The sequence below is a fragment of the Thalassophryne amazonica genome, chromosome 10 (assembly GCF_902500255.1).
Source record: "Thalassophryne amazonica chromosome 10, fThaAma1.1, whole genome shotgun sequence".
Lineage (NCBI taxonomy): Eukaryota > Metazoa > Chordata > Actinopteri > Batrachoidiformes > Batrachoididae > Thalassophryne > Thalassophryne amazonica.
The window spans coordinates 8,224,396-8,248,730 of record NC_047112.1 but is presented as its reverse complement, the minus strand read 5'-3'; the positions used below and the strand labels follow the sequence as shown (position 1 = coordinate 8,248,730).

At 41.3% G+C, this 24,335-nt stretch overlaps 1 protein-coding gene across 1 annotated transcript in view; it reads right to left on the bottom strand.

Moving 5' to 3' along the window:
* LOC117518289 (PH domain leucine-rich repeat protein phosphatase 1-like) overlaps positions 1-15,330 on the bottom strand; it is a 30,749-nt gene extending 15,419 nt beyond the window's left edge. The window contains exons 1-6 of the mRNA XM_034179388.1: positions 13,611-15,330; positions 7,692-7,888; positions 7,345-7,470; positions 7,112-7,260; positions 2,095-2,241; positions 365-592 (exon numbers count right to left, since the gene is read on the bottom strand). Coding sequence (XP_034035279.1) covers positions 365-592; positions 2,095-2,241; positions 7,112-7,260; positions 7,345-7,470; positions 7,692-7,888; positions 13,611-15,060 — 2,297 coding nt within the window. The 5' untranslated portion in view covers positions 15,061-15,330. The remainder of the gene's footprint in view (positions 1-364; positions 593-2,094; positions 2,242-7,111; positions 7,261-7,344; positions 7,471-7,691; positions 7,889-13,610) is intronic.
* Between the last annotated feature and the right edge of the window lie 9,005 nt (positions 15,331-24,335).

Below are 24,335 nucleotides of genomic sequence, written 5' to 3'. Positions count from 1 at the left end.
TCTGGGAACTACTTTTTGCGCAGGAATTCATCAAGCACCTCGGCTTCTGTGTACTAACACAGAATATCCAGAAACTGGCTAGAAGTTCGGCCAAAACGAAAGCGTCCACTTTTAGCTTACCATAAGCTAAGCTGGTGGTGCTCGTGAGGGTGTGTATGAAGATGTGACTTCATCCAAAGTTTGACCTGAATTTACTTCCATGAAATGGACTCTTAGTTAGCATGGTACAGACTTGTGTTTCATCACACATGATTGGATGAGCACACTTGACAGTTAAGAGAACATGAATCTCCACAACTGAAGTTTTTTTTTTTTTGGGGGGGGGTGGGGGGGTGGGGGTGGTTGTACCTGTTGTTAGCTTTACCTGATGTCTACGTGGCGAGCAGGCAGCCACTGCAGTCCAGCCATATCCAGGACAGACAGCTGGTTCCCTGCCAGGCAGAGTCTCTCCATGTGTCTGAGTTTCTCCAGGATGGGGGGGATGCTGCTGAAACAGTTGAAGGATAATCCCAGGTAGGTCAGGGAGTCCAGAGAGCCCAGCTCCACAGGGAGGGAATCCAGCAGGTTTCCATCCAGAAGAAGAGTCTGCAGGCTGAACACAGAGGACTGTGGGACTCAACTCAATGAGGTACTCCAAAGACCAAAAGGACTCACTGATTATTCCCAGAGTCAAACAACAACAACCACTGACTAGTTGCTTAATTTGTAAAGAAAAAAATACTAATTTTGAGGACTGACTGTGTTTCTGTTTTATACTGCTGGACATGAAGACAGCCCATAGATTTATTGATTACACACACTGCTGGTAATGATTTCTTCATCCACGTGACTGACAGACAATTCTTCTACAGTTGTGGTCTGATGATTCACTGAATGTTTAAGGACGACTCGGCTGCTCTGAATGCGGCTAATGACACTTGCCCCAAACCCTAATAATAAAGCAGTCAAATATGTGAACAAAGACAGTGATGAGCGCATTTTGCATTCCATCATGCAGTAAAACTGAAGTCTGTTTGACCCTAAATGCAGCACCAGTAACAGCACGTCTCTGAGCTCTAATAAACTGCATCGCAAGGACAGATGTCTGGTGCACAGCCAGGTGTTCATTAAATACTGAGAGGAATTAATCTGCACTGAAGGACGACTTCTGCTGATAGCCAACAAGCCACCATCATCATATGCAGTACAGCCCAATCAACATATCGGTTAAATGGTAAATGGACTGCATTTATATAGCGCTTTTCCAACTGCATCAGACGCTCAAAGTGCTTTACACATCAATGCCTCACATTCCCCCCCTATGTGGGCTGCTGCCATACAAGGCGCCCACTACACACTAGGAACAACTAGAGGATTAAGGACCTTGCCCAAGGGCCCTTAGTGATTTTCCGGTTAGGCTGGGATTTGAACAGAGGCTTTAACCACTAGACCATCACCTCCTCTATTGGTTGGTCAATAAATAAAAATAAACAAACAATGCAGAAAAACACTGGCTTCTGAAAACAGTGCAGTTAAGCAGTCTGTCTGGCAGAGGGTCACCCGATGGCAAAGTTTACAATGCTGTCAAGCATGGCTGGGACCCATCACCCCTTGGTCACATTAGCAACAAGAGACAACAGCAAAGCAGCCAGCTGCCATTCATTTATCATTATCATTTATTTAACCAGCTAGCTTAGCTCAGCCAGCAAAGCAACCAGCTGCCATTCATTTATCATTATTTGTTTAACCAGCTAGCTTAGCTCAGCTAGCTACAAGAGACATCAGCAAAGCGACCAGCTGCCATTCATTTTCAAACAGAGCGGACGTTTAACAGGGACAAGATAAGTGGATGCTATGTTGCCAACTAGGCGGAGCCAAAATAGATAAGTTGATTTACTGCAAATGAATTAAGGCAGTGTGATGTGGGCTGGCTGTCATTTACAAATATAGTTATTTATCATAAAGTTGATGTTTAAACTGTAAAACGTCACACCTCAGTTACTTTTGTTTTTGTCATGAGGGTTTGATAATGAAATGTAAAGAATCATTACCTGCACCCCCCCGCCCCCCAAAAAATCCATATCGGTTGGGCTCCTGCAGTAGGTTCTTTCTTACCTTTGCATGGTTCCTACTTCTGCTGGCAGTGACGAGAGACAATTTCCAGACAGGTTAAGTTCAGTTAGCAAGGTGATCTCACATAACGCCAAAGGAAATGCAGACAGAGCATTATTGGCCAGACTGAGGCTTCTCAGCTTACAAAACCTAGAGAGACAAAAGGGAGAAGAGCCCAGGAGGGCCAACGATGTTAGTCTCAGGGACACAAACGGACAGCACCAGGAATAAACACTTTAGTTTCACGCTCGTGCTCGTCACAAAGTGAAGATGAGTCTTAAAAACACAGCAGCATTTTACACACACACACACACACACACACACACACACACACACACACACACACACACACACACACACACACACACACACACACACACACACACACACACACACACACACACACACACACACAGATGACTGACAGTTTACAACACAACAATGCAAAATGATAGACGGCTGGGAGGATGCACACTTGTTCCAGTTCACAGAGGTCAGGCTACAAAACGAAAACCAGATCCTCACTGGTATGAGGAAAAGCCTCTGCTATGCCATGGTGAAAACACAACTGTGAAACACGAGCTGAAGCTGGCACAGGAGCGCGTTTACTTATGGTGCATCCAGAAAGTATTTACAGCACTTCACTTTTTACACATTTTACAGCCTTATTCCAAAATGGAGTAAATTCATTTTTTCCCCTCAAAGTTCTACTCACAACACCCCATAATGACAACATGAAAAACGTTTTTTTCCCCCTCCAATTTTTGCAAATTTAGTAAAAATAAAATACTAAGAAATCACTTGTACATAAGTATTCACAGCCTTTGCTTAATACTTTGTTGATGCACCTTTGGCAGCAATTACAGCCTCAAGTCTTCTTGAATGACTCCACAAGCTTAGTGCACCTATCTTTGGCCAGGTTTGTCCATTCCTCTTTGCAGCACCTCTCAAGCTCCATCAGGTTGGATGTGGAGCGTTGGTGCACAGCCATTTTCAGATCTTCCCAGTTCAATGTTCAATGATGTTCAATCCTGACTAGTCTCCCAGTTCCTGCTGCTGAAAAACATCCTCACAGCATAATGCTGCCACCACCATGCTTCGCTGTAGGGATGGTGCCTGGTTTCCTCCAACCTTAATGTCTGGCATTCATGCCAAAGAGTTCAATCTTTGTCTCATCAGACCAGAGAATTTTGTTTCTCCTGCTCTGAGATTCCTTCCGGTGCCTTTTGTCAAACTCCAGTTGGGTTGCCGTGTGCCTTTTACTAAGGAGTGGCTTCTGTCTGGACACTCTATACAGGCCTGATTGGTAGATTGCTGCAGAGATGGTTTCCTTCTGGAAGGTTCTCCTCTCTCCACAGAGGAATGCTGGAGCTCTGACTGAGTGACCAGCAGGTTCTTGGTCACCTCCCTGACTAAGGTCCTTCTCTGATCGCTCAGTATAGATGGGCAGCCAGATCTAGGAAGAGTCCTGTTGGATCTGAACTTCTTCCATTTATGAATGATTGAGGTCACTGTGCTCATTGGGATCTTCAAAGCAGCAGAAATGTTTCTGTACCCTTCCCCAGATTTGTGCATCCAGACAATCCTGACTAAGAGGTCTACAGACAATTCCTTTGACTTCATGCTTGGTTTGTGCTCTGACTGTCAACTGTGGGACCTTAGACAGGTGTGTCTTTCCAAATCATGTCCAATCAACTGAATTTACCCCACATGGACTCCAATTAAGCTGCAGAAACATCTCAAGGATGAGTGGAAACAGGATGCACCTGAGCTCAATTTTGAGCTTCATGGCAAAGACTGTGAATACTTATGTACACGTGATTTCTTAGTCATATATATATATATATATATATAAATAAAAGTTATGGAGTATTGTCTACATTTTTTAAGGAAAAAAAATAAAAATTTCAGTCATTCTGGAATAAGACTAATAAAATGTGGAAAAGGTGAAGCGCTGTGAATACTTTCTGGATGCACCATATGTGGAACAAACAGTCAACCTTCAGGCTTCATCAATCTGATCTGAAAAATGCACAAAAACTATGGCTCGATTAACATGAGGAATCATAAAAACTAAAAGGTGCATCACTAGACTGATCACTGATAGAGATCTTGTATTATGACTGTGCTTAGAGACGCGGCAGATTAAAACACATTGAAACTTATTTATTTCAACATACTGATCAATTTCGATATTTGTGACAATATATAATTTGATAATGCTGCTAGTTTGAAGACTATAAATGACTTAAGTCTGAAGACACCAGAGGTTTTATTACTTTTATTATAAAAAATACATAATATCCCTTAATAAAACAATACAAGTTAGCTTGCCTTGTAACGTATTAAAACAGTTTTCATCTGTACTTCATTGCTCTGCATAACCAAATCACATAATGGGTGTTGTGGTCCCTTTTTTAACAGTATATTTAATAGGGGTTTAACGATTAATCTACTACATCGATGTATCAATTTACGTGGTCTATTAGATAATAAACCGACCCTTTTATTTTATTTTTTTTAACTATATGGATTTGAATGACATGCGATTACACCAATCATGCTTGAACCCTCGTGCGCATGCGTTTTTTCACGTCGGTGACGTCATTTCCCTGTGGGCAGGCCTTGAGTGAGATGTGGTCCCGCCCTCTCAGCTGAATTCCTTTGTTTCACACGTTGCTCGAGACAGCGCGCGCTGCTTTATCAAAATTTTTTCTGGACCTGTGAGGAATATCCGAGTGGACACTATTCGAGAAATTAAGCTGGTTTTCGGTGAAAAGTTTAACGGCTGATGAGAGATTATGGGGTGTTTCGGTCGCTGTAAGGACTTCCCATGGAGCGGGACATCGCGCAGCGCTTCCAGGCGCCATCGTCGGCCTGTTTCAACCTGAAAACATCCTAATTTAAGGCTTAATTCACCCAGGACGTCGTGAGAGAACAGAGAAGATTCAGAAGAGGTCGGCATGAGGACTTTATGCGGACATTCCACTGTTTAAGGACATTTTTAAATGAAAGACGTGCGCGCAAATTCGCCGAGTCATTTCCATGACAACTCGGCAAATCTGTGTGCGCCGCGACAGGAAAAACACCTCCGTGTTGAAAACCATTTGTAAAATTCAGGCGGCCTTTGATGGCTTTCAACAAGTGAGTAACTGAGAAATTGTTTAACAGCTTGGGCATGTTCCAACTTGCCCGTTAAGGTTTCCAACAGAGGTGTTTTTCCTGTCGCGACCCCCCGCGGTCGGGTCCGGCCCAACATGCGAATCTGCCCGCACGTTCTTTCATTACAAAATGTCCGTTAACAATGGAATGTCAGAATAAACTCCTCATGCCGACTTCTTCTGAAAGTTCTCTGTTCTCTGACGACTTACTGGGTCAACAGAGCCTGAAATGTGGAAGTTTTCAACTTGAAACGGCGAGACGCTGCCGCCTCGAAGCGCAGATCGCCGTCATGCGCTGTGGGCCGTCCTTAAAGCGACACTACCAGACCAAAATCTCTCATCAGCCGTTAAAATTTTTACCGAAAACCAGCTGAATTTATCGAATGGTGTCCACTCAGTTGTGCCTTACAGTTTTGAAAAAATTTTGATCAAACAAAGCAGCAGTCTCTGAGCCATTCCTAAACAATGAGGAGAAAAAAAAAAAAAAAAAAAAATCGACGAGAGGGTGGGCGACTCCTCACTCAAAGACTGCCCACAGGCGAATGACGTAACCGACAGGCGTGAAAAAACTCTTGCATGCCTGTGAGGGTTCAAGCATGTCTGATGTAATCACACGATTCAAATCCATATGGTTTTTGAAAAAAATAACAAGGTCGGATACTTTTCTAATAGACCTCGTATATGCCTACAATCCAACTACATCGATCTGTGCTTGGCAAGTTGACCTTCCAGGTGACATATAATCGATCTAATGTCGTTTTAAAAAGGTAATTAATCAATTGTAGCAATACTAGGAAATAACATTGTTTTTAAGCATGGCAGATTTTATATGGATGTGTCTTGTTGGCGTTTTTAATGATGAAGACGTTAAACATTACTTGATTCAGTGTCCCTGTCTGTGACATCACCACACACCGACAGAAAACAGAACAAAGCATGGAGGATGGCAGACAAGCCGGTGTCGCCGACCGAACGGTCCCCTCTAAAAATCGGGCCGCCCTGTCTTCTCTGCGTATGCGTCATTTCGCAACATCTGCAGCAAATCACTGATTATCACCTTGTTTCTACTTTAAACTGCACTCAAGTCATCATCTATCTCAGCGACAGATATCTAAAGCTTTTGCACACCAATCGTTTCCACATACGAGTAAATGCAGCATTATTTCATCATAAAAGACACGAGAGCGATCAGAACACCACAGCAACGCATCTGAGTCAGACTGAGTCTGACTCTATACACCCAAAGCTAAAAAATTACTGAAACGATTTCACGTCACTGAATTGTTTCGGATTGCATCGTTCTAAATGAACGAAGATCTTCCTTGAATCGTATCGGCAACCATAAATTGTGATATGAATCGAATCGATGACAAGGTCCCCATATACATTCAAAGGTTTCTTGCTTACCCTTCAGAACACGTCATTTTTCAACAATTTATTTTTTACCACGTCTTTCCAATGGTCATTAACTCAGACAATGATTTGCAGTGGGAAGCGTGCCTGTGCTCTGACATTGGCTGCAGTTGCATGTTAAGGAGAATAAAAAGCACTCATCGTGAGATTCTTTTCCAACAACTAGCTGTGTTTGTTGTTGAAACAGAACAAACCCATTTATTGTTTCTGACAAACTGCTACTGACACATACGGTGATGAAAGCAGTCAGTCTTCAGCAGCAAAGCATCTGTCCAACTTGCTGTCACAGATGAGCTTTTAGATTTTTGCAAACTCATTTCATGTTTACTTCTGCCAGCAGCCAACAAAGGCCACTTGCAATTTTAATGATTTTTTTTAGCCGTGACTGATGTGAGAGTTTGTCGGGTTTTGTGTGCGTGTGTGTGCGCGCGTGCAGAAGTGCTCACCTGGTGAGAGCTGTGACACCCTTGTGCGGTGACAGGAAGTTGTTTTTGAGGTTGAGGTGGGTAAGGTCCTGGCTGTAAAACAGCTGAGACGGCAGCTCCTCCAGGCTGCAGCAGGAGAGGTCGACAGAGTTCACCCTCTGGGACGCAATCTGACAGAGAGACCAAACATGTCATTACATGTCATTGCAACAACCCCGATGTACCAAACCTGTACCGACACAAAGATACGGAACCTTTGCGGCCGAGCGGTGCCAGCGGAGGTGCTCTGTGTACGAGTCATAGCTGACGTAGTAAGTCTGGCTCTGTGCTCCGGCTGAGCTGAAGGCCAGACAGTGACTGTGTCTCCTCACCTCCTCCACCTGCAGCACACAAAACATTCTGTTCTTCATCTAAAACTCCACACATCAGGAAATTCTCTGTATCTTTTCTGAAAGGCTCCTGCATGTTCAGAACAAAGACTTCAGCACCCGTGAAGAATTCCAGCCAACATTCCTGTTGTGAATTCCTTCTCAAGTTAACTTTGTTCCAGAAGTAAATGTGAAGTAGGTGCGTACTGGCCGTGTAAAAATAAAGCGTGTACCTTTCCTCCGATGAGCGGGAGGATGTGCATTTTGCCTGTGTGGGCGTGTTTTACGGAAGAGACAATGAGGCAGGTTCCACTCAGCGTGACCTGCCGCTTGGACCAGCGGTTCACTGGCAGCGCCAGCTTCCCTTTCCGCACGTTGAACACGCCGGACAGCTGCACGCGCTCAGAACCTCCTACGCTGCGGGGCTTTCCTGGCAGGAGACAGGGTGACAAAGTGTTGGAGATTAATTTTATTTATATGAACAAAAACATGATCCAGAGGAATGAACCCAAACACAAAGAACAAGAAAATATATCCCTAAGGGCATTTATAGTTAGAAAATACATACTTTTATTTTAACAAATAAATGACATTTTTCAAGCTAAGCTGAGCTCGTTCTGCGCCTAAATTTAACTGAACCTGCTCCAGGCCAAGATTAACCCTCTTACAAAGTTCTGTGAAAAAGAATTTTTAAATATTCCTGTTAGGAAGGCAACAAACAGGCTGTCGACATTTATTCCGAAATCAATCATGTTCAAAGTTAGCCAAACTAAACCAAGTTTTCTGTATTTTCTTTATGGAAAACTCCTGGGAAACACAGCACGTCTGAAATAAACAATGTATCATCAAAGTACAGAAAGAACATTCAGAAAATAAGTTATTTTATGATTTTGCAAATGGAGCTTCAAACCAGGATATCTAAAAATAAGCAGGACCGTTGAAGCAGGTATGTTATCATTAGTGAATTTACGGAAAAAGACTGACTGATGAAAACACAGATATCAGTGTATGAACAGACTCTGTACAATGTTATAAACACAACCTGGATGCCTTAAAAACAACAATTGAAGAAAAAAAAAAAAGAAAAGCTACATTTATTTTGTTTTGGGTTTTTTCCCCCAACATGATTCAGGTTTTAAGATGTGCATAATTAACCTTGCAAAGTAACAAGCAGTGACCTCTGCAGCTGCCACTTCGCTGCTACAGTTGTCCGAGAAGAAAGCTCAGAAACACTGAGGATGTGAAATCTGAGATCCTGACTCCAGGTCAGATTTCCCTGACGGCCAGCAGGCTGCGACTCCGAGTGACTGACACACAAATCGAAAGTGAAGAGACAAGACAATCTGCATGCTGCAGGACGATTGTGCTGAATCAAATGTTTTGACTGATCTTTGAACATGCACAGTGCTGACAGGACATTAAACACAACGTGTTTGATTTCACTCAAAAACTCAGGCTGCATCTAACAAATGATTTTTATTACGTCCGTCAAGGATGTAATAAAATCATTGGCATTTATTTGTCTCTCTGTCTGTTAGCAAGATTATGTCAAAACTACTCCAAAGATTTTGAAGAAATTTTCAACACAGATACATATTAGGCCATGGAAGACTCCATTAAATTTTGGAGGTGATCCGGATCTGGATTCTGGATCAAGACTTTGAAAAATTACGTCAAAACTACTTCATGGATTTTCACCAGATTTGCACCACAGATAGATATTAGGGCATGGAAGACTCCGCTAAATTTTGGAGGTGATGCAAATCAGGATTGCCGGACGTCAGAAATCTCTGATTGCTCGTTTTTTTTTTTTTTTTTTTAAACGATTAAACCAGAAGAAACTACTGTCAATAAAACATCAGACAGCAGGAAAACATACCCCAGGGCAGTTTGGCTTCCAAGGTCTTTGCTCAAGGACACTTCAACGTTTAGGAGCAATCACAGCTCGAATCTTTTATGACACAAAAGCTTATTTAAATTCTGACTAACGATCCAAAAAACAAAAGCAATTCAAAGACATAGCAAAAACATCAAATCCTATCAATTAAACATTGGCATGTTTTGTTAATTTTAAAAAAATGTTATAAAAAAAAATAACCGCTCCCCAATTGCTGGTTGCTATTTTCTGTCATGAACTAATTAATTGATCAACGAATCCTTTCCAACTGCAGGCTAACAGTTAACCTTGTGAGCTGAGAGTTAAAGCTCTGTGTTTTCTTTTAAGATTTAAGTTATAAAAAAAATTTCTTTGGCACCACAATAACTTTATTCCTTAGCATTTAAATAAGGGATTCATAATATGATATTGCCAATATGACCAAATTCACACTGTCTAGAAACAATTTAGAATTTCAACCCCTGATGGGTCAAAATTCAAGCGATCAGATGCTATGACCTACATGTGGTAGTGACATTATAGATCATGTAGGCGTTTCCTCGATCTGCGTGAAGATGCTGGGAAGGACATGACAACTGCTAGTCAGAGTAAAGAAAGGCAGCATAACATCAGCTGGCTGCTTACTCAAACAAAATAAACCAAGATGGTGGAAAATGCTGGCTTACTTTTGTATAAATTTGTTTCTCATATATTATGTAAACCTTAGCGAGAAATAAACACTTCTGAATTTAAAAATGTTATTTTTGTAACCAGATTACACCTTTAAAGCGATTTACAAGACATCTTATGGATGTTAACATAGATGCCCTGGGAGCATGCATCAAGCAAGTGGGTCAGGTCACAGGTAATCTCAAAACCTCAGGCATGTGCACACACGCTTCCTCCTGCAGTCCATCTGCAGGATAGCATTAGAAGGAAAAGACAATGTTGGCCATAGAATTCCCCCCAGATAAATATGCCCTCTTCCTTAAAATAAGCTGTAATTTAGCAAATAAACAGACATAATGTTTGGATTTCAGCAGAAACTACATTTAGTCAGGTTTATGAAATTTTAAAGGCTGTACAGCTTTAAGTCTGACCTTGGCTAAATGAACAGCCATGCTGAGTGTTGCTACGCCGTAAACTGTCCTCTCCCCAGGTGCTGAATTCACACCCTGTGCTGGAGCTTTGGCCAATCAGAACCATCAGATACACATAATTCAGTATTGTAAAAATCAAAAACAAATAGAGGACAAGACAGTAAACATAGTTAGGGCTGGATCAGGTGACCCTGAACCATCCCTTAGTTATGCTGCTATAGACTTAGACTGCTGAGGGGTTCCCATGATGCACTGTGTTTCTTTCTCTTTTTGCTCTGTATGCACCACTCTGCATTTAATCATTAGTGATTGATCTCTGCTCCCCTCCACAGCATGTCTTTTTCTTGGTTCTCTCCCTCAGCCCCAACCAGTCCCAGCAGAAGACTGCCCCTCCCTGAGCCTGGTTCTGCTGGAGGTTTCTTCCTGTTAAAAGGGAGTTTTTCCTTCCCACTGTCGCCAAGTGCTTGCTCACAGGGGGTCGTTTTGACCGTTGGGGTTTTTACGTAATTATTGTATGGCCTTGCCTTACAATATAAAGCGCCTTGGGGCAACTGTTTGTTGTGATTTGGCGCTATATAAATAAAATTGATTGATGAATTGATATGTACAGCTATGGGGAAAGCTCTCAGCCTGATCTTTTTGAGCATGCAAAAAAAAATAAAAAAATAAATAAAAAACTGAACTCTGCAGATTTCATGTAACAAGGCACTCATTTAACGACTGAGAAAAGGGACAAAAATGAGCACAAACTGATAACCAAAATTCATAGCGGTTCCTCATGTTTCCTTGAGCCGTCATGTTGTGACAGGTGCTTTATGAAACAACTGGGTTGCATTTAATTAGGTTTTTCCACTAATTGAGTGATCAGAGCCTGTATTACAAAGAAAAGATTTTTCTTTTAATTTACAAATGAGATTTGTAAATTGGTAAAGGACTACTTCCTTTCATATAAAAATATCTCACATTTCAACATTAGTCTTGCATTTTTGCACAGTACAGACCCACAACTGTTCCTTTTTGTGTCATTTCTAAAAAGAAATGCACAATCAGCAGGAACACACAGAAGCTGTCTGCTGCTTTATCCATGATCACATTGTTAGTGTTTATCTGGTTATGGACAGCGGGTATCAAAAACAAGCTTTAAAAATCAATCTTCAGCTGTGCTAATCCCGTAAGAGAGTTGTTTGCTTCATCTTCTCAGTCTGCACAATCACCATCAAAAAGAAGATGGTGGTCTTTGCTTAAAAACACCTCACCTGTTACCTCCTGATAGGTCTCCGTACAGAGTGCCCTGGACTGCGTTTACAGTGATGACATCAAGCATTGTCCCAGTGGGACAAATAAATGTTCCACAGTCCAAACACAACGTGATGCTCCCACTACAGTCAGCAAACAACAAATCTGCAGATGAGTGGATGGCTGCAACAAGGAGCTCGTAGCTTTATGACAGCAGTTCAGAGATATGCTGGACCAGGACCCAAACCAATCCAGTATGGGTATGCCTGATCAAATAAACAAGTAGCAAAACCAAAGTTTGAGCATCTTGAGATTCTGGGAAACAACCTGTACCTCTTTAACAACATTACTGGACCTCCAGTCATCCACTTTTAAATATGCCATAGGGGTCAGGGGATATAAACAAACCAGTGAGGTCGTCAGATCTGACATGTAAGTGCAGGACGTCACCTGGTTTTAAATCAGGTAAATGTGAATAATTTGTGTGATAGCAAATTACCTTTAAGGTGCCATCACAGCCAGAATGTCCTGTTTTAATACACTGTGTCATTCAATGATGCAAATTATTGTCCATGTCAAAAAAAAAAAAAAGCCCAAAAATCCAAATCACAAGTCGAAGATAAATATAAACATCTCACCTCTGATCTTAAAGGGCAGTTTAACAAAAAGACAGATTGTATATCTAACCAACAGCATCCAAAGGAAGTTTTGTCCGTTTCCAATGGTACTGCCTGCTGGGAATGACGCATAAATGGAGAGATACCTGGCTGTGCCAGGCTACTTATCTGTGGTGAGATTTTCAAGATGTTTGAAGAAATGTGCTTTGTGATTTTATTTATTTATTTTCTGTTGATGGGATACTCCCTTGCATTTGCACAGAGCCTCCCAAATGTTGTCATACATGCCATGACACCACTGTGAGGTTTTGCTCGAGAGTCATGGTTGTGCTAAAGTTATACTACAGACGTGATACTGTTTTTTGCACACATGACATGGTACAAGTTCACACTGCATGTTAGATAACATTCCTGGGGAACCATGATCTTCAAATTCCAGTTTGTCACTACTATCTGTGAAAATGGTAAAGCAGCCTTAGGAATGCTCTTGTACCTGGAATGCTGTGTTGGCATCTTGACCATCCCATTTTCATGCAAAGGTGCTTAAGGATATCTGTTATTTGTATTAGAGCGTGACCGATATCACTTTGTTAATAATAACGGTGTCAGTTATTTTTGCAGATATGAAAACTTTTATTTTACCAAACAAACAACATATAAAAACAGTTTGGCTGTTGGAAATGGTGTCATTAAGTTGGATTAGTAAGCGTGCTGACAGCATACTTTATAAATCTGTCAAGCATGGCTGGGACCCCATCATGATTCATTTTCAATCAGTATTTCACAGGTACAAGAGACCAGTGATTGCTATGGCACCATCATGGCCAGGCCAAAATAGATGAGAAGCCTATTTTATGCCAATGCTGAGCAATCTGACATGGTGACTGCCAATCTGAAGGCAGCATGATGCACATTGGTTGGCTAGTGGTTATATTTATAGTTTTTAATGATAAAGTTCATGTTAAAACTGTAAAGCATCAATCCTCAATGTCATTTCTTTGTCATAAGGGTTTGGCAATGAAATATTTGGAATTATTGCCCTTTTTAATGTATATATTGGCAGGTATACAGCATCAGAATTTTAACTATGTTACGCTTTACCATCAGTATGGTATCAGTCAGGCTCTAATTGGTTTGACTGGTAATAGCTTTAAAAAAAAATATATATATATATATATATATATATATATATATATATATATAAAGCCCAATAAAATCTCAAAATAAAATACATCTGTCAGCGTTGGACAGATGTACTGACTGTACAGATGGGACCCTCCCACAAAAGCTGCATTTTGTTCTTTTTCCAATTATGACACTCACCAAAATAGAAGCGTATCAGACAACCAATTTCTGGATTCATGCCCTCCTCCTGCACTCTCCTTGGGTTTTCAAAGCCCAGATTGGTGAGATATTCATTTAATATGTGCAGAGGCCGTTCGTCATCTCCCAGCCTCCTCACGGCTCCACCGTGCAGCTGCACAAAGAGGGCCGGAGTGGGACTGGTGCTGACGGGCTCTGACCATCCTCTGACCCCCTCAGAAAGATCCAGATCGGACTGGACAGATGCCTGACTGGTCAGGGGACGAGCCTGAGAGCTGCTGGGAGGTTTGATTATTCTATGAGGCTCTACGTAATCATTCTGCAGTGTGGTGGTCACTTCTTTGCTGGGAGGTTGTGTGGTGGGTAGCTCCACAGCAGACTGTGTGGGTGAGGACGTGAACTCCAGCTCATCCGAGGAGCTCTCAAAAGGATCAGGTCCTTCTGTGGCGCTGTCACCGTTTGGGTCTAAACCCAGGCCATCGCTTAACGAGTCCCGGCGTTCAATGCTCCTGGGTCCACCTGAACTGAAGTCTTCACAGGTGCTGCTCTCCACATCCGAGCCAGAACAGACCCCGTAACAGTCGGTCACACTTAAATCCAAGCTGATGTCATTCAAATAGACCTCTGATGAAGTGTTGCTGGGTGTTTTGTCATCTGGTAAGTTACAGGAAAACCCGGGATCAGGATAGTCCTGGTTTGGATCCTCACTTTCCTCCGGTTCGGACCGTTTCACATCCACGCTCTCACTTAGACTTTTACTGTCATCGCTGTTGTCCTTACAACAGTCATATTCAGCTGCTATTTTGCTATTAATTTTAAGTACCGAGCCGGCTTTGCTGCCCTCCAGCTTGCTGGCCACCTCGGCAGCGGTGGTGTCCGTCGTGCACAACACAGGCCGCGGGTAGGAGGGCGTGAGCCAGTCGTGGACGTGAATGCAGCCCCGCCAGAGGTCCGACCTCACCCAGGACTTGTCAGACGCCTGCAGCTGCTTTAACTGCTTCTGCCGGAGGAAGGTCTTCCTGTCGAGGCTCAGGGTGCTCAGGGGCGAGGCTGCCGGAGCAGGATTGGCCGCGTCCGCAGAGGAAGAGCCGGGAGCTCCGAGGGACAGATTCCGCTTGTGCCGGTGCTTCCTCCGGTTCAGCAAAGAGTTGACAGAAGCGGTGCTGGGGGCTGATGTCAGGCTGTAAATGTTGGCTGCAGGCATATTTTTGGCAGCACCGCCAATCGCGTTGGCAACTTGGTTTTGGTAGATGCCGTTTCGGATCGCAATCTGGAGCAGGGAGGTGGCTGCGTGCCCCTTACCGAAGAGTTTGGATTCAGTCCCGCCGCCGCAGCCTCCTCCGTCCTCCTCCCCGATGGAGGGTCTCTTTCCAGCAGACACCGCCGTTATTCTGTTCGGGTCAGCAGTGGAATCGAGATTCCCCGGCGGGGAACTGGGCTCGTTTTCCATCCCGACGGTCGTCAGTTAGCAGGTGGACACTAGCCGCTAGCTTTAGCCCGCACTTCTGGCTCCACGTTAGCTTAGCATGTTAATGTACTGCGCACTTCGTCCGAAAGTATTATTTGGCGGCATCATCCCATTTCTTTTGATGCCCGTTGGCTCGCTTTCACGGGAGCTAAGTGTCCAGCCCAGCCAAGATGCTGAAAGGACAAATTTTTTTAGATGTTCTTCATATAAGTCAGAAGAAGGCGCGACCGCTGCTGCGTTCAATGACAGTCAGCGGCGCACAGCAGGGCGTGGTCTTATTGGATATGAATTATGACGCATTCACAGACATCCGCACCGTCGGAATTTATCGGGAATTTAAAAGAATTTTTGAAATCTTTTCATAAACGTTTGATATATCCTGTTGACAAGCAAACAAACAAAAAAAAAAAGCAAGCACAACTGAAGGCAGAATTATTTGTTGTAGCTCAACATACTCAGACTAGAGGATTTTATGTTCCACGTGATGCATTTGTCGTCAATAACTGAATGACTAGTCCCCTGGCGCCACCTCGTGGCACAAATCGTTTATTACCAAGTGGGATACAGTGAGCCTGAAATGGGTTTGAAGAACACCTGTACATAAATACTTAGGTACTGTAATTCACGTCGACCTAAAATAAAGTAAAATGATACTTATACACTATTGAATCAATAATTATAAACATAACATGATTAGAAATGTTTTGCATAAAAATCATAGAGTGATATAATCATTCAAAATGCATGCTTAGGAATTTCACAGAGAAAACACATCTCTAAAACATATCTCAATAAAATAATGATATAATTCAAAAAGTATGAACTTTGATACATTTTCAGCCATTCAGAGTCTGTATTTTATTTATCTACAGAAATAAAGGCCTTTATTCTGTTTACTGGGTCATTTCTCTGTATTCTTTTTTTTTTTTTTTTTTGCAAATTGTCTGACACTTCCTGTAGACCTTTTCCAGGATGTTTATGTAATTTGCTACATTCGTGTCATACTTGATCCTGACAAGTTTCACAGCACTGACAGCAGAAAAGAATCTTCACAGGACGATGCTGCCAGCACAAACGTTCACAGAACTGGAACATGTAGGGACCTTTGTGGAATACATTGAAAGGTGGGCACGCAAAATAACCCCTGCAGATTTAGTGCTGCAATTTTGTATCAAGAAACACATTTTGTATTTTTAGGCTTAAGGATCCATCCATCATCCATCCATACATCTTTTTTTGCCATGACGGAGCATTAGCATTGCTGTATCACAATGGCAATATCAAATTTTATTTTTAAAAGTGTTTTAACATTGTTCTGCTTTTTTACACTACTTTTTAATAGAGGTGGGCAATACCGGGAATTTTGATATTGATCCGATACCAAGTAAATACAGGCCCAGTATCGCTGATATCGATACCGATATTTTTTCATATTTAAGCTTCATAGATCCAAAGGATCCAAAAGACCTAGGATAGAATTTCACCAAACATTGTACATGACAACAAAATACTTTATTATCGCAATCAACATTTTTGTTTAAAAAAAAAAAATCACTCAACACAAAACAAAATCTCCTGAGGTAGAGGGCTGACAAACCACAATACAAGGGTGCACTGCTCTGTGTTATGTGACACAGCGCAGCGCTGCTCTTACAGACAGAGAGTAGACTTTGATAAATCTGCATGTGCAGCAGTCAGTGTGTGCGGGAGAGAAAAAAGTTTGAGTATTGATCTTTTTACACGAGGATCATTCAATATCAATACCAGCATTGGTATCAATATTATCGATATTAGGATCGAGCCGTCCACCTCTTTTTACAATATGTATCATTTAAAGTTTCACCACCTTGTTGAAAGATAAAGATAAAGATAAATTTTATTGATCTCACAGAGGAGAAATTCACATGTTACGTCAGCTCTTTAAAAAACACGCAAGGTGGGTGCAAGTAGAGGAAAATGTTAATCAAACAGCGTGTGCAAGGATAAGCAATAACAATAATACTTGTAACAGTACAAGACATAAGATATGAGGTAGAAATAGAATATGTGTGTGTGTATGTATATATATATATATATATATATATATATATATATATATATATATATACGTGTGTGTATATATACACACACATGTATGTGTGTGTGTATATATATATATATATATATATATATACACACACACACATACATGCATATGTATATATACATATGCCTGAGGCCTGGAACAGATTGATTTTATGTATATATACATATGCAGAAGTATTGTATTGTATTACTTGTATTAGTATTGTAGTACTTGTATTATTGTTTGATTGTACAATTTTGCAGTAATTTTATACATTTGTGCTTGTGTTTGTATAATTCTTGTTCTTCTATATTTTGTCTTTGTGTGTGAATAAAATACGGAATAATATTCCTTCTTATTGGGGATGTGTTTGAAAGCTGAAATAAAATGGGGGTGGTGGTGGTGGGGGTGTTCTTGAGAGATTTACCAAAGAAAAATGTGCTGGAATTCCTCAGGAAACGTGTCTGAGACTTGTTGAAAACTGCAACAAATGACTGCAGGCAGTTATCCAGCAAAGAGGACACACATCTGACTATGTCTAAGGCAAAAGATATATTTGGAATTGATGCTTTATTTTTGAAAAAAACATAGTACCATTTTGATAAACCCATTACTTCATTTGAAAACTTTGTCTATTACAGAAGGGAAATTTCTACAAAGCTTTAAAAAGGCTATTATCACCCTGATTTATAAATCTGCTGCATTAACTGATGCCAGTAATTATAGACTGATATCAGTTCTTCCAGCACATTATCGCTATTCAGTTAATGATCTTTCTTGAAAATAATCAGTTTAATATACCATTCTAAGCCATTTGGATTTCGCAGAAAAATGTTCAACTGAAATGGCCCTGTGTCACTTCACTGAGAGAATAAAATGTTGACGATAATGGAAATGTGGTTGGAGCAGTATTAATGGACTTGAAGAAAACCTCTGACACTGTAAGGTGTGAGATACTCCTCAGTAAATTAAGACCAATTAAATTTTTCTGCTGTTGCTGTTAGTTGGAGTAACTCATATTTGGAATATCGGCAATAGTGTGTTCGCTCACAGAATGTGAAAACATCTCTGAATAGTAAGACTGGTCTGCCACAGGGATCAGTTTTGGGTCCTATCGTTTTTGCTTATGCTTAAATGATTTGCCCACCATTTGTACAGACACAGAATGTCAGATGTATGCTGATGACACAGTGTTTTATGTTTCAGCAAAGAATCCTTATCAGTCTTCAGAGATCTTAAGGAGACAGATGGTTACTGTTTCAGAATGTTTACAAAGAAATCACTTAACACTTAATTACATAAAAACAGTTTTCAAAGCTTATTAGCAAATCTCCTTCTCATACACACATCATACACACACACACACACACACACACACACACACACACACACACACACACACACACACACACACACACACACACACACACACACACACACACACACACACACATTTTTTTTAGTCAGTCCTTGATTGTGCAAGTTCTCCTACTTAGAAAGATGAGAGGGGTCTGTAATTTTCAACATATGTACACTTCAACTGTGAGAGACAAAATGAGAAAAAAAAAATCCAGGAAATCACATTGCAGTATTTTTAAAGAATTTATTTGTAAATTGTGGTGGAAAATACGTATTTGGTCACCCACAAACAAGCAAGATTTCTGGCTCTCACAGACATGTAACTTCTTCTTTAAGAAGCTCTTCTGTACTCCACCTGTTACCTGTATTAATGGCACCTGTTTGAACTCGTTATCTGTATAAAAGACACCTATCCACAGCCTCAAACAGTCAGACTGCAAACTCAACCATGGCCAAGACCAAAGAGCTGTTGAAGGACACCAGGAAGAACATTGTAGACCTGGACCAGGCTGGGAAGAGTGAATCTACAATAGTCAAGCAGGTTGGTGTGAATAAGTCAACTGTGGGAGCAATTGTAAGAAAATGGAAGACATACAAAACCATTGATAATCTCCCTCGATTTGGGGCTCCACGCAAGATCTCATCCTGTGGGGTCAAAATGATCATGAGAATGGTGAACAAAAATCCTAGAACTACATGGAGGGACCTGATGAATGACCTGCAGAGAGCTGGGACCAAAGTAACAAAGGTTACACACTACACAAAGAGGGACTCAATCCTGCAGTGCCAGGCGTGTCTTCCTGCTTAAGCCAGTATGTGTCCAGGCCGTCTGAAGTTTGCCAGAGAGCATATGGATGATCCAGAAGAGGACTGGGAGAATATCATGTGGTCAGATGAAACCAAAATAGAACTTTTTAGTAAAACCTCAACTCATAGTGTTTGGAGGAAGAAGAACGCTGAGTTGCATTCCAAGAACACCATATCTACTGTGAAGCATGGGGGTTGAAACATCATGCTTTGGGGCTGTTTTTCTGCAAAAGGGCAGGACGACTGATCCGTGTTAAGGAAAGAAGGAACGGGGCCATGTATCATGATATTTTAAGCCAAAACCTCCTTCCATCAGTGAGAGCATTGAAGATGTAACGTGGCTGGGTCTTCCAGCATGACAGTGATCCCAAACACACCGCTTGGGCAACGAAGGAGTGGCTCCGTAAAAAGCATTTCAAGGTCCTGGAGTGGCCAAGCCAGTCTCCAGACCTCAACCCCATAGAAAATTTGTTGAGGGAGTTTAAAGTCCGTGTTGCCCAGTGACAGCTTCAAAACATCACTGTTCTAGAGGAGATCTGCATGGAGGAATGGGCCAAAATACCAGCTGCAGTGTGTGCAAACCTGGTGAAGACTTACAGGAAACGTTTGACCTCTGTCATTGCCAACAAAGATTATGTTACAAAGTATTGAGTTAAACTTTTGTTAGTGACCAAATAATTATTTTCCACCATAATTTACAAATAAATTCTTTAAAAATCCTACAGTGTGATTTCCTGGATTTTTTTTTCTCATTTTGTCTCTCACAGTTGAAGTGTACCTATGATGGAAAATTACAGACCTCTCATGTTTCTAAGTAGGAGAACTTGCACAATCAGGGACTGAATAAATACTTTTTTTAATATATACATAATAAAAGCCTATAAAATCAGACAGCTGGAAGAGAGGGCAAAGTGCAAGTGAGCTGTGACATTTTATCTCTCTCTCCGCCTGTTTGCAGTCAGTCACATGCAGATATTCTCTCAGCACACTGCTGAAGTTTTTGGTCTTTTACTGGAGCTCCCACTGAGGTAAGAGTTTCTCTCGTCTCTTCTGTCCTTTTGCACGTCTGATTTTACGTCACATTTGCAGTAATGTTTCTTTGCTGCTTTCCTCAGCTTTTTTTTTTTTTTCTGTGTATTTTACAACACTGGTTGCAAATCTGGGTCTGCTGAGGCCTGGAACAGATTGATTAATCTGTCACTTATTCATTTCTTTTACTTTTTTCCTCATAGATATTATTTGACATTGGTATGACAGAGAGACTTAAATGTACTTTTTTCATCTGTGGTCCATTTGTCCTTCCATCCCTTATTGCTCTTTGGGGTTAACAGGGTTGCAGAAGTCATCCTGAACAGTTTTCCAGGTTCCCACCACATTAAAAAAAAAAAAAAAAAAAAAAATCAACAGAGAAAAGAATAAAATCCTCATTTCTTAGAAGCTCTTACCAGTCCACGTGTGAAACTCTGATAAATGCCTGAAATGAGCGATTAGATCTGTGTTTTATGGGGAAAGCCAGCATTTAATGGAAAAGTTCACAGTCCCAGAAAGAAGCACTTTAGAATCTGTTTCCCTTTGCCAGGGGGAATCACAAGCACAGTAAGTTGGGAACTGCTGATGGTGAAAACAAATGAGTAGTTCTGCTTTCCACAAATTCTCTGGTTCAAAATGTCAGAGAATCCATTTTTGTCTTGACATATTTAGAGGGACATTTGACAGGGTGAGTCTGCTGGTCACGACAATTTGCACACGTGGAGAGAAAAGCTGCGTGCTTGACAGATAGTTGTAGTAATGACACAAACACTGTGAAGAGCGGACTCACTGAACGCTGTGAGGTATTGTGTGACCTTTTGTGTTACTGTGGTATTTGTCTTTTTGGTCATTTTTCTTTTCTTGTGCTGTTTCTGGAGTTTCCTCTGGAGCTTTGAGTGGCAAAAAGAGAGAACTTCCCGCTGCCCAAAATAAACCTTAAATGAGGATCTCTGTCAGCAAAACTTTCTTTCTGTGATTCATCTATGTGATGGGGCAGAAGACCAACCGGTGGCACAAACAGACTGATAATAGCCACCAGCCACACAAAACATCAGCAGTTCATCTCATGTCAGACAAGTAGGCAAAGTTCAAGTTAAACTGTACACACCTGGGGTGAGAACTCAGGCTGCAAGGACATTTTAGAATATGGGGCTTGAATGTTCTTTCACTCTGCTGATGTGAAGTTCAGTTCTTCTTTTTAGGCTTTTCCTGTTTGGGGAGCGGGGGGTGGGTGCCACAACAGCTCATTGGTCTCCATCTCACCCTGTCCTCTACATCTTTCTCTGTCGACCCATCCAGCTGCTTGTCCTCCCTCAGCACATCCATAAAGCCCCTCTTTGGCCTCCCTCTTCTCCCCCTGCCTGGTGGCTCCATCCTCATCATCCTTTTCCCTATATACCCTGGGTCCATCCTAAGTTGTCTCTAAAGCGTCTTACCTGTGCTGTCCTCTCTGATATGTTCATTCCTAATCCTGTGCATTCTCCTTACTCGCAAAGAAAATGACAACACCTCCAGCTCTGCGTCTTGTCTTGTTGTTAGCAGCAACACCTGTAATGCTGCATTTGACTGTAATTGGAACTCGGAAAAAGAACTAGCTCTGATGTGGAAATGTGAAATCAAACACCCATGCAGTCAAAATTCCAAGTTACAAACTTGGACAGGATCTATGTAGACCGAGGTCACCGACCTGACATCACAGCAATGTGGCGGCGCACACAGTGAACAGTAAACAGAGTGAACTTTTTGTTCATTTTTACTTGTTTGTAGTGTTTGATGGTGCATTTGTGCAATAAATGTATCTGATGGGTCTTGACTTCAGTTGTGGAACTTGGTGTTGCTCACAATACGGTGGAAGATCACAAACTTGTGACAAGCACCCTCTCAAGATGGAGGATGAAAATACCTTCAGAAAGGAGCTCAGTGTTCTTTTCCTGAGCATATGCACTGAAAGGCATTTAGATGTTGGAAATACCGACTTGGAATTATGACTTCTGACATGCAATCAAATACAGCATAGTCAGTCAGTCTCACTACCGTCTGCACATTTTTGCTTTCACACTTGCATATACCCTTTTGTCCCAAATCACTCCTGCCACCTTTCTCCACCCTGCTCCACTTGCTGCCATAATTTGAAAAATTGACCCAAAGAATTTAAACTCAGGTACTTTCACCACCTCTACTCCTTTTCCACTGGACCCCTCGTCATTCACACACATATTCAGCCTTGCACCTACTGACTTTCATTCCCATTCTCTCCAGAGTGTATCCCCCCCTCTCTAGGCTAGTCTAAACCTGCTTCCTGCTCTCACTATAGATCACATTTTCCTCTGCAAACATCATACTCCAGGAGACCATGCATGGAATGAGGTAATACAACCCCTGGCAAAAATTATGGAATCACTGGCCTCAGAGGATGTTCATTCAGTTGTTTAATTTTGTAGAAAAAAAGCAGATCACAGACATGACACAAAACTAAAGTCATTTCACATGGCAACTTTCTGGCTTTAAGAAACACTATAAGAAATCAAGAAAAAAAGATTGTGGCAGTCAGTAACGGTTACTTTTTTAGACCAAGCAGAGGAAAAAAATATGGAATCACTCAATTCTGAGGAAAAAATTATGGAATCACCCTGTAAATTTTCATCCCCCAAATTAACACCTGCATCAAATCAGATCTGCTCATTGACATTGACCCTATGCCATGACATTGACCCTATGTGTCTTTTTGCAAGGAATGTTTTTGCAGTTTTTGCTCTGTGGCAAGATGCATTATCATCTTGATAAATGATTTCATCATCCCCAAACATCCTTTCAATTGTCCAAAATATCAACATAAACTTGTGCATTTATTGATGATGTAATGACAGCCATCTCCCCAGTGCCTTTACCTGACATGCAGCCCCATATCATCAGTGACTGTGGAAATTTACATGTTCTCTTCAGGCAGTCATCTTTATAAATCTCATTGGAACGGCACCAAACAAAAGTTCCAGCATCATCACCTTGCCCAATGCAGATTCGAGATTCATCACTGAATATGACTTTCATCCAGTCATCCACAGTCCACAATTGCTTTTCCTTAGCCCATTGTAACCTTGTTTTTTTCTATTTAGGTGTTAATGATGCCTTTCGTTTAGCTTTTCTGTATGTAAATCCCATTTCCTTTAGGCGGTTTTTTACAGTTCGGTCACAGACGTTGACTCCAGTTTCCTCCCATTCGTTCCTCATTTGTTTTGTTGTACATTTTTTTGATTTTTGAGACATATTGCTTTAAGTTTTCTGTCTTGACGCTTTGATGTCTTCCTTGGTCTACCAGTATGTTTGCCTTTAACAACCTTGCCATGTTGTTTGTATTTGGTCCAGAGTTTAGACACAGCTGACTGTGAACAACCAACATCTTTTGCAACATTGCGTGATGATTTACTCTCTCTTAAGAGTTTGATAATCCTCTCCTTTGTTTCAACTGACATCTCTCATGTTGGAGCCATGATTCATGTCAGTCCACTTGGTGCAACAGCTCTCCAAGGTGTGATCACTCCTTTTTAGATGCAGACTAACGAGCAGATCTGATATGATGCAGGTGTTAGTTTTGGGGATGAAAATTTACAGGGTGATTCCATAATTTATTCCTCAGAATTGAGTGAGTCCATATTTTTTTCCCTCTGCTTGGTCTAAAAAAGTAACCGTTACTGACTGCCACAATTTTTTTTTTCCTGATTTCTTATAGTGTTTCTTAAAGCCAGAAAGTTGCCATTTGAAATGACTTTAGTTTTGTGTCATGTCTGTGATCTGCTTTTTTTCTACAAAATTAAATAATGGAATGAACATCCTCCGAGGCCGGTGATTCCATAATTTTTGCCAGGGGTTGTAAAACCAGTGCAAACTCTAAAGTGGATCTTTTGGTCTAGAAGCAGGTTTGGTCTAAAGTCTGTTAATGCCTGAGGAGCTATGTTCTGTGTGAAATGAATAAATGCTATACCCATACACACTTGAATCT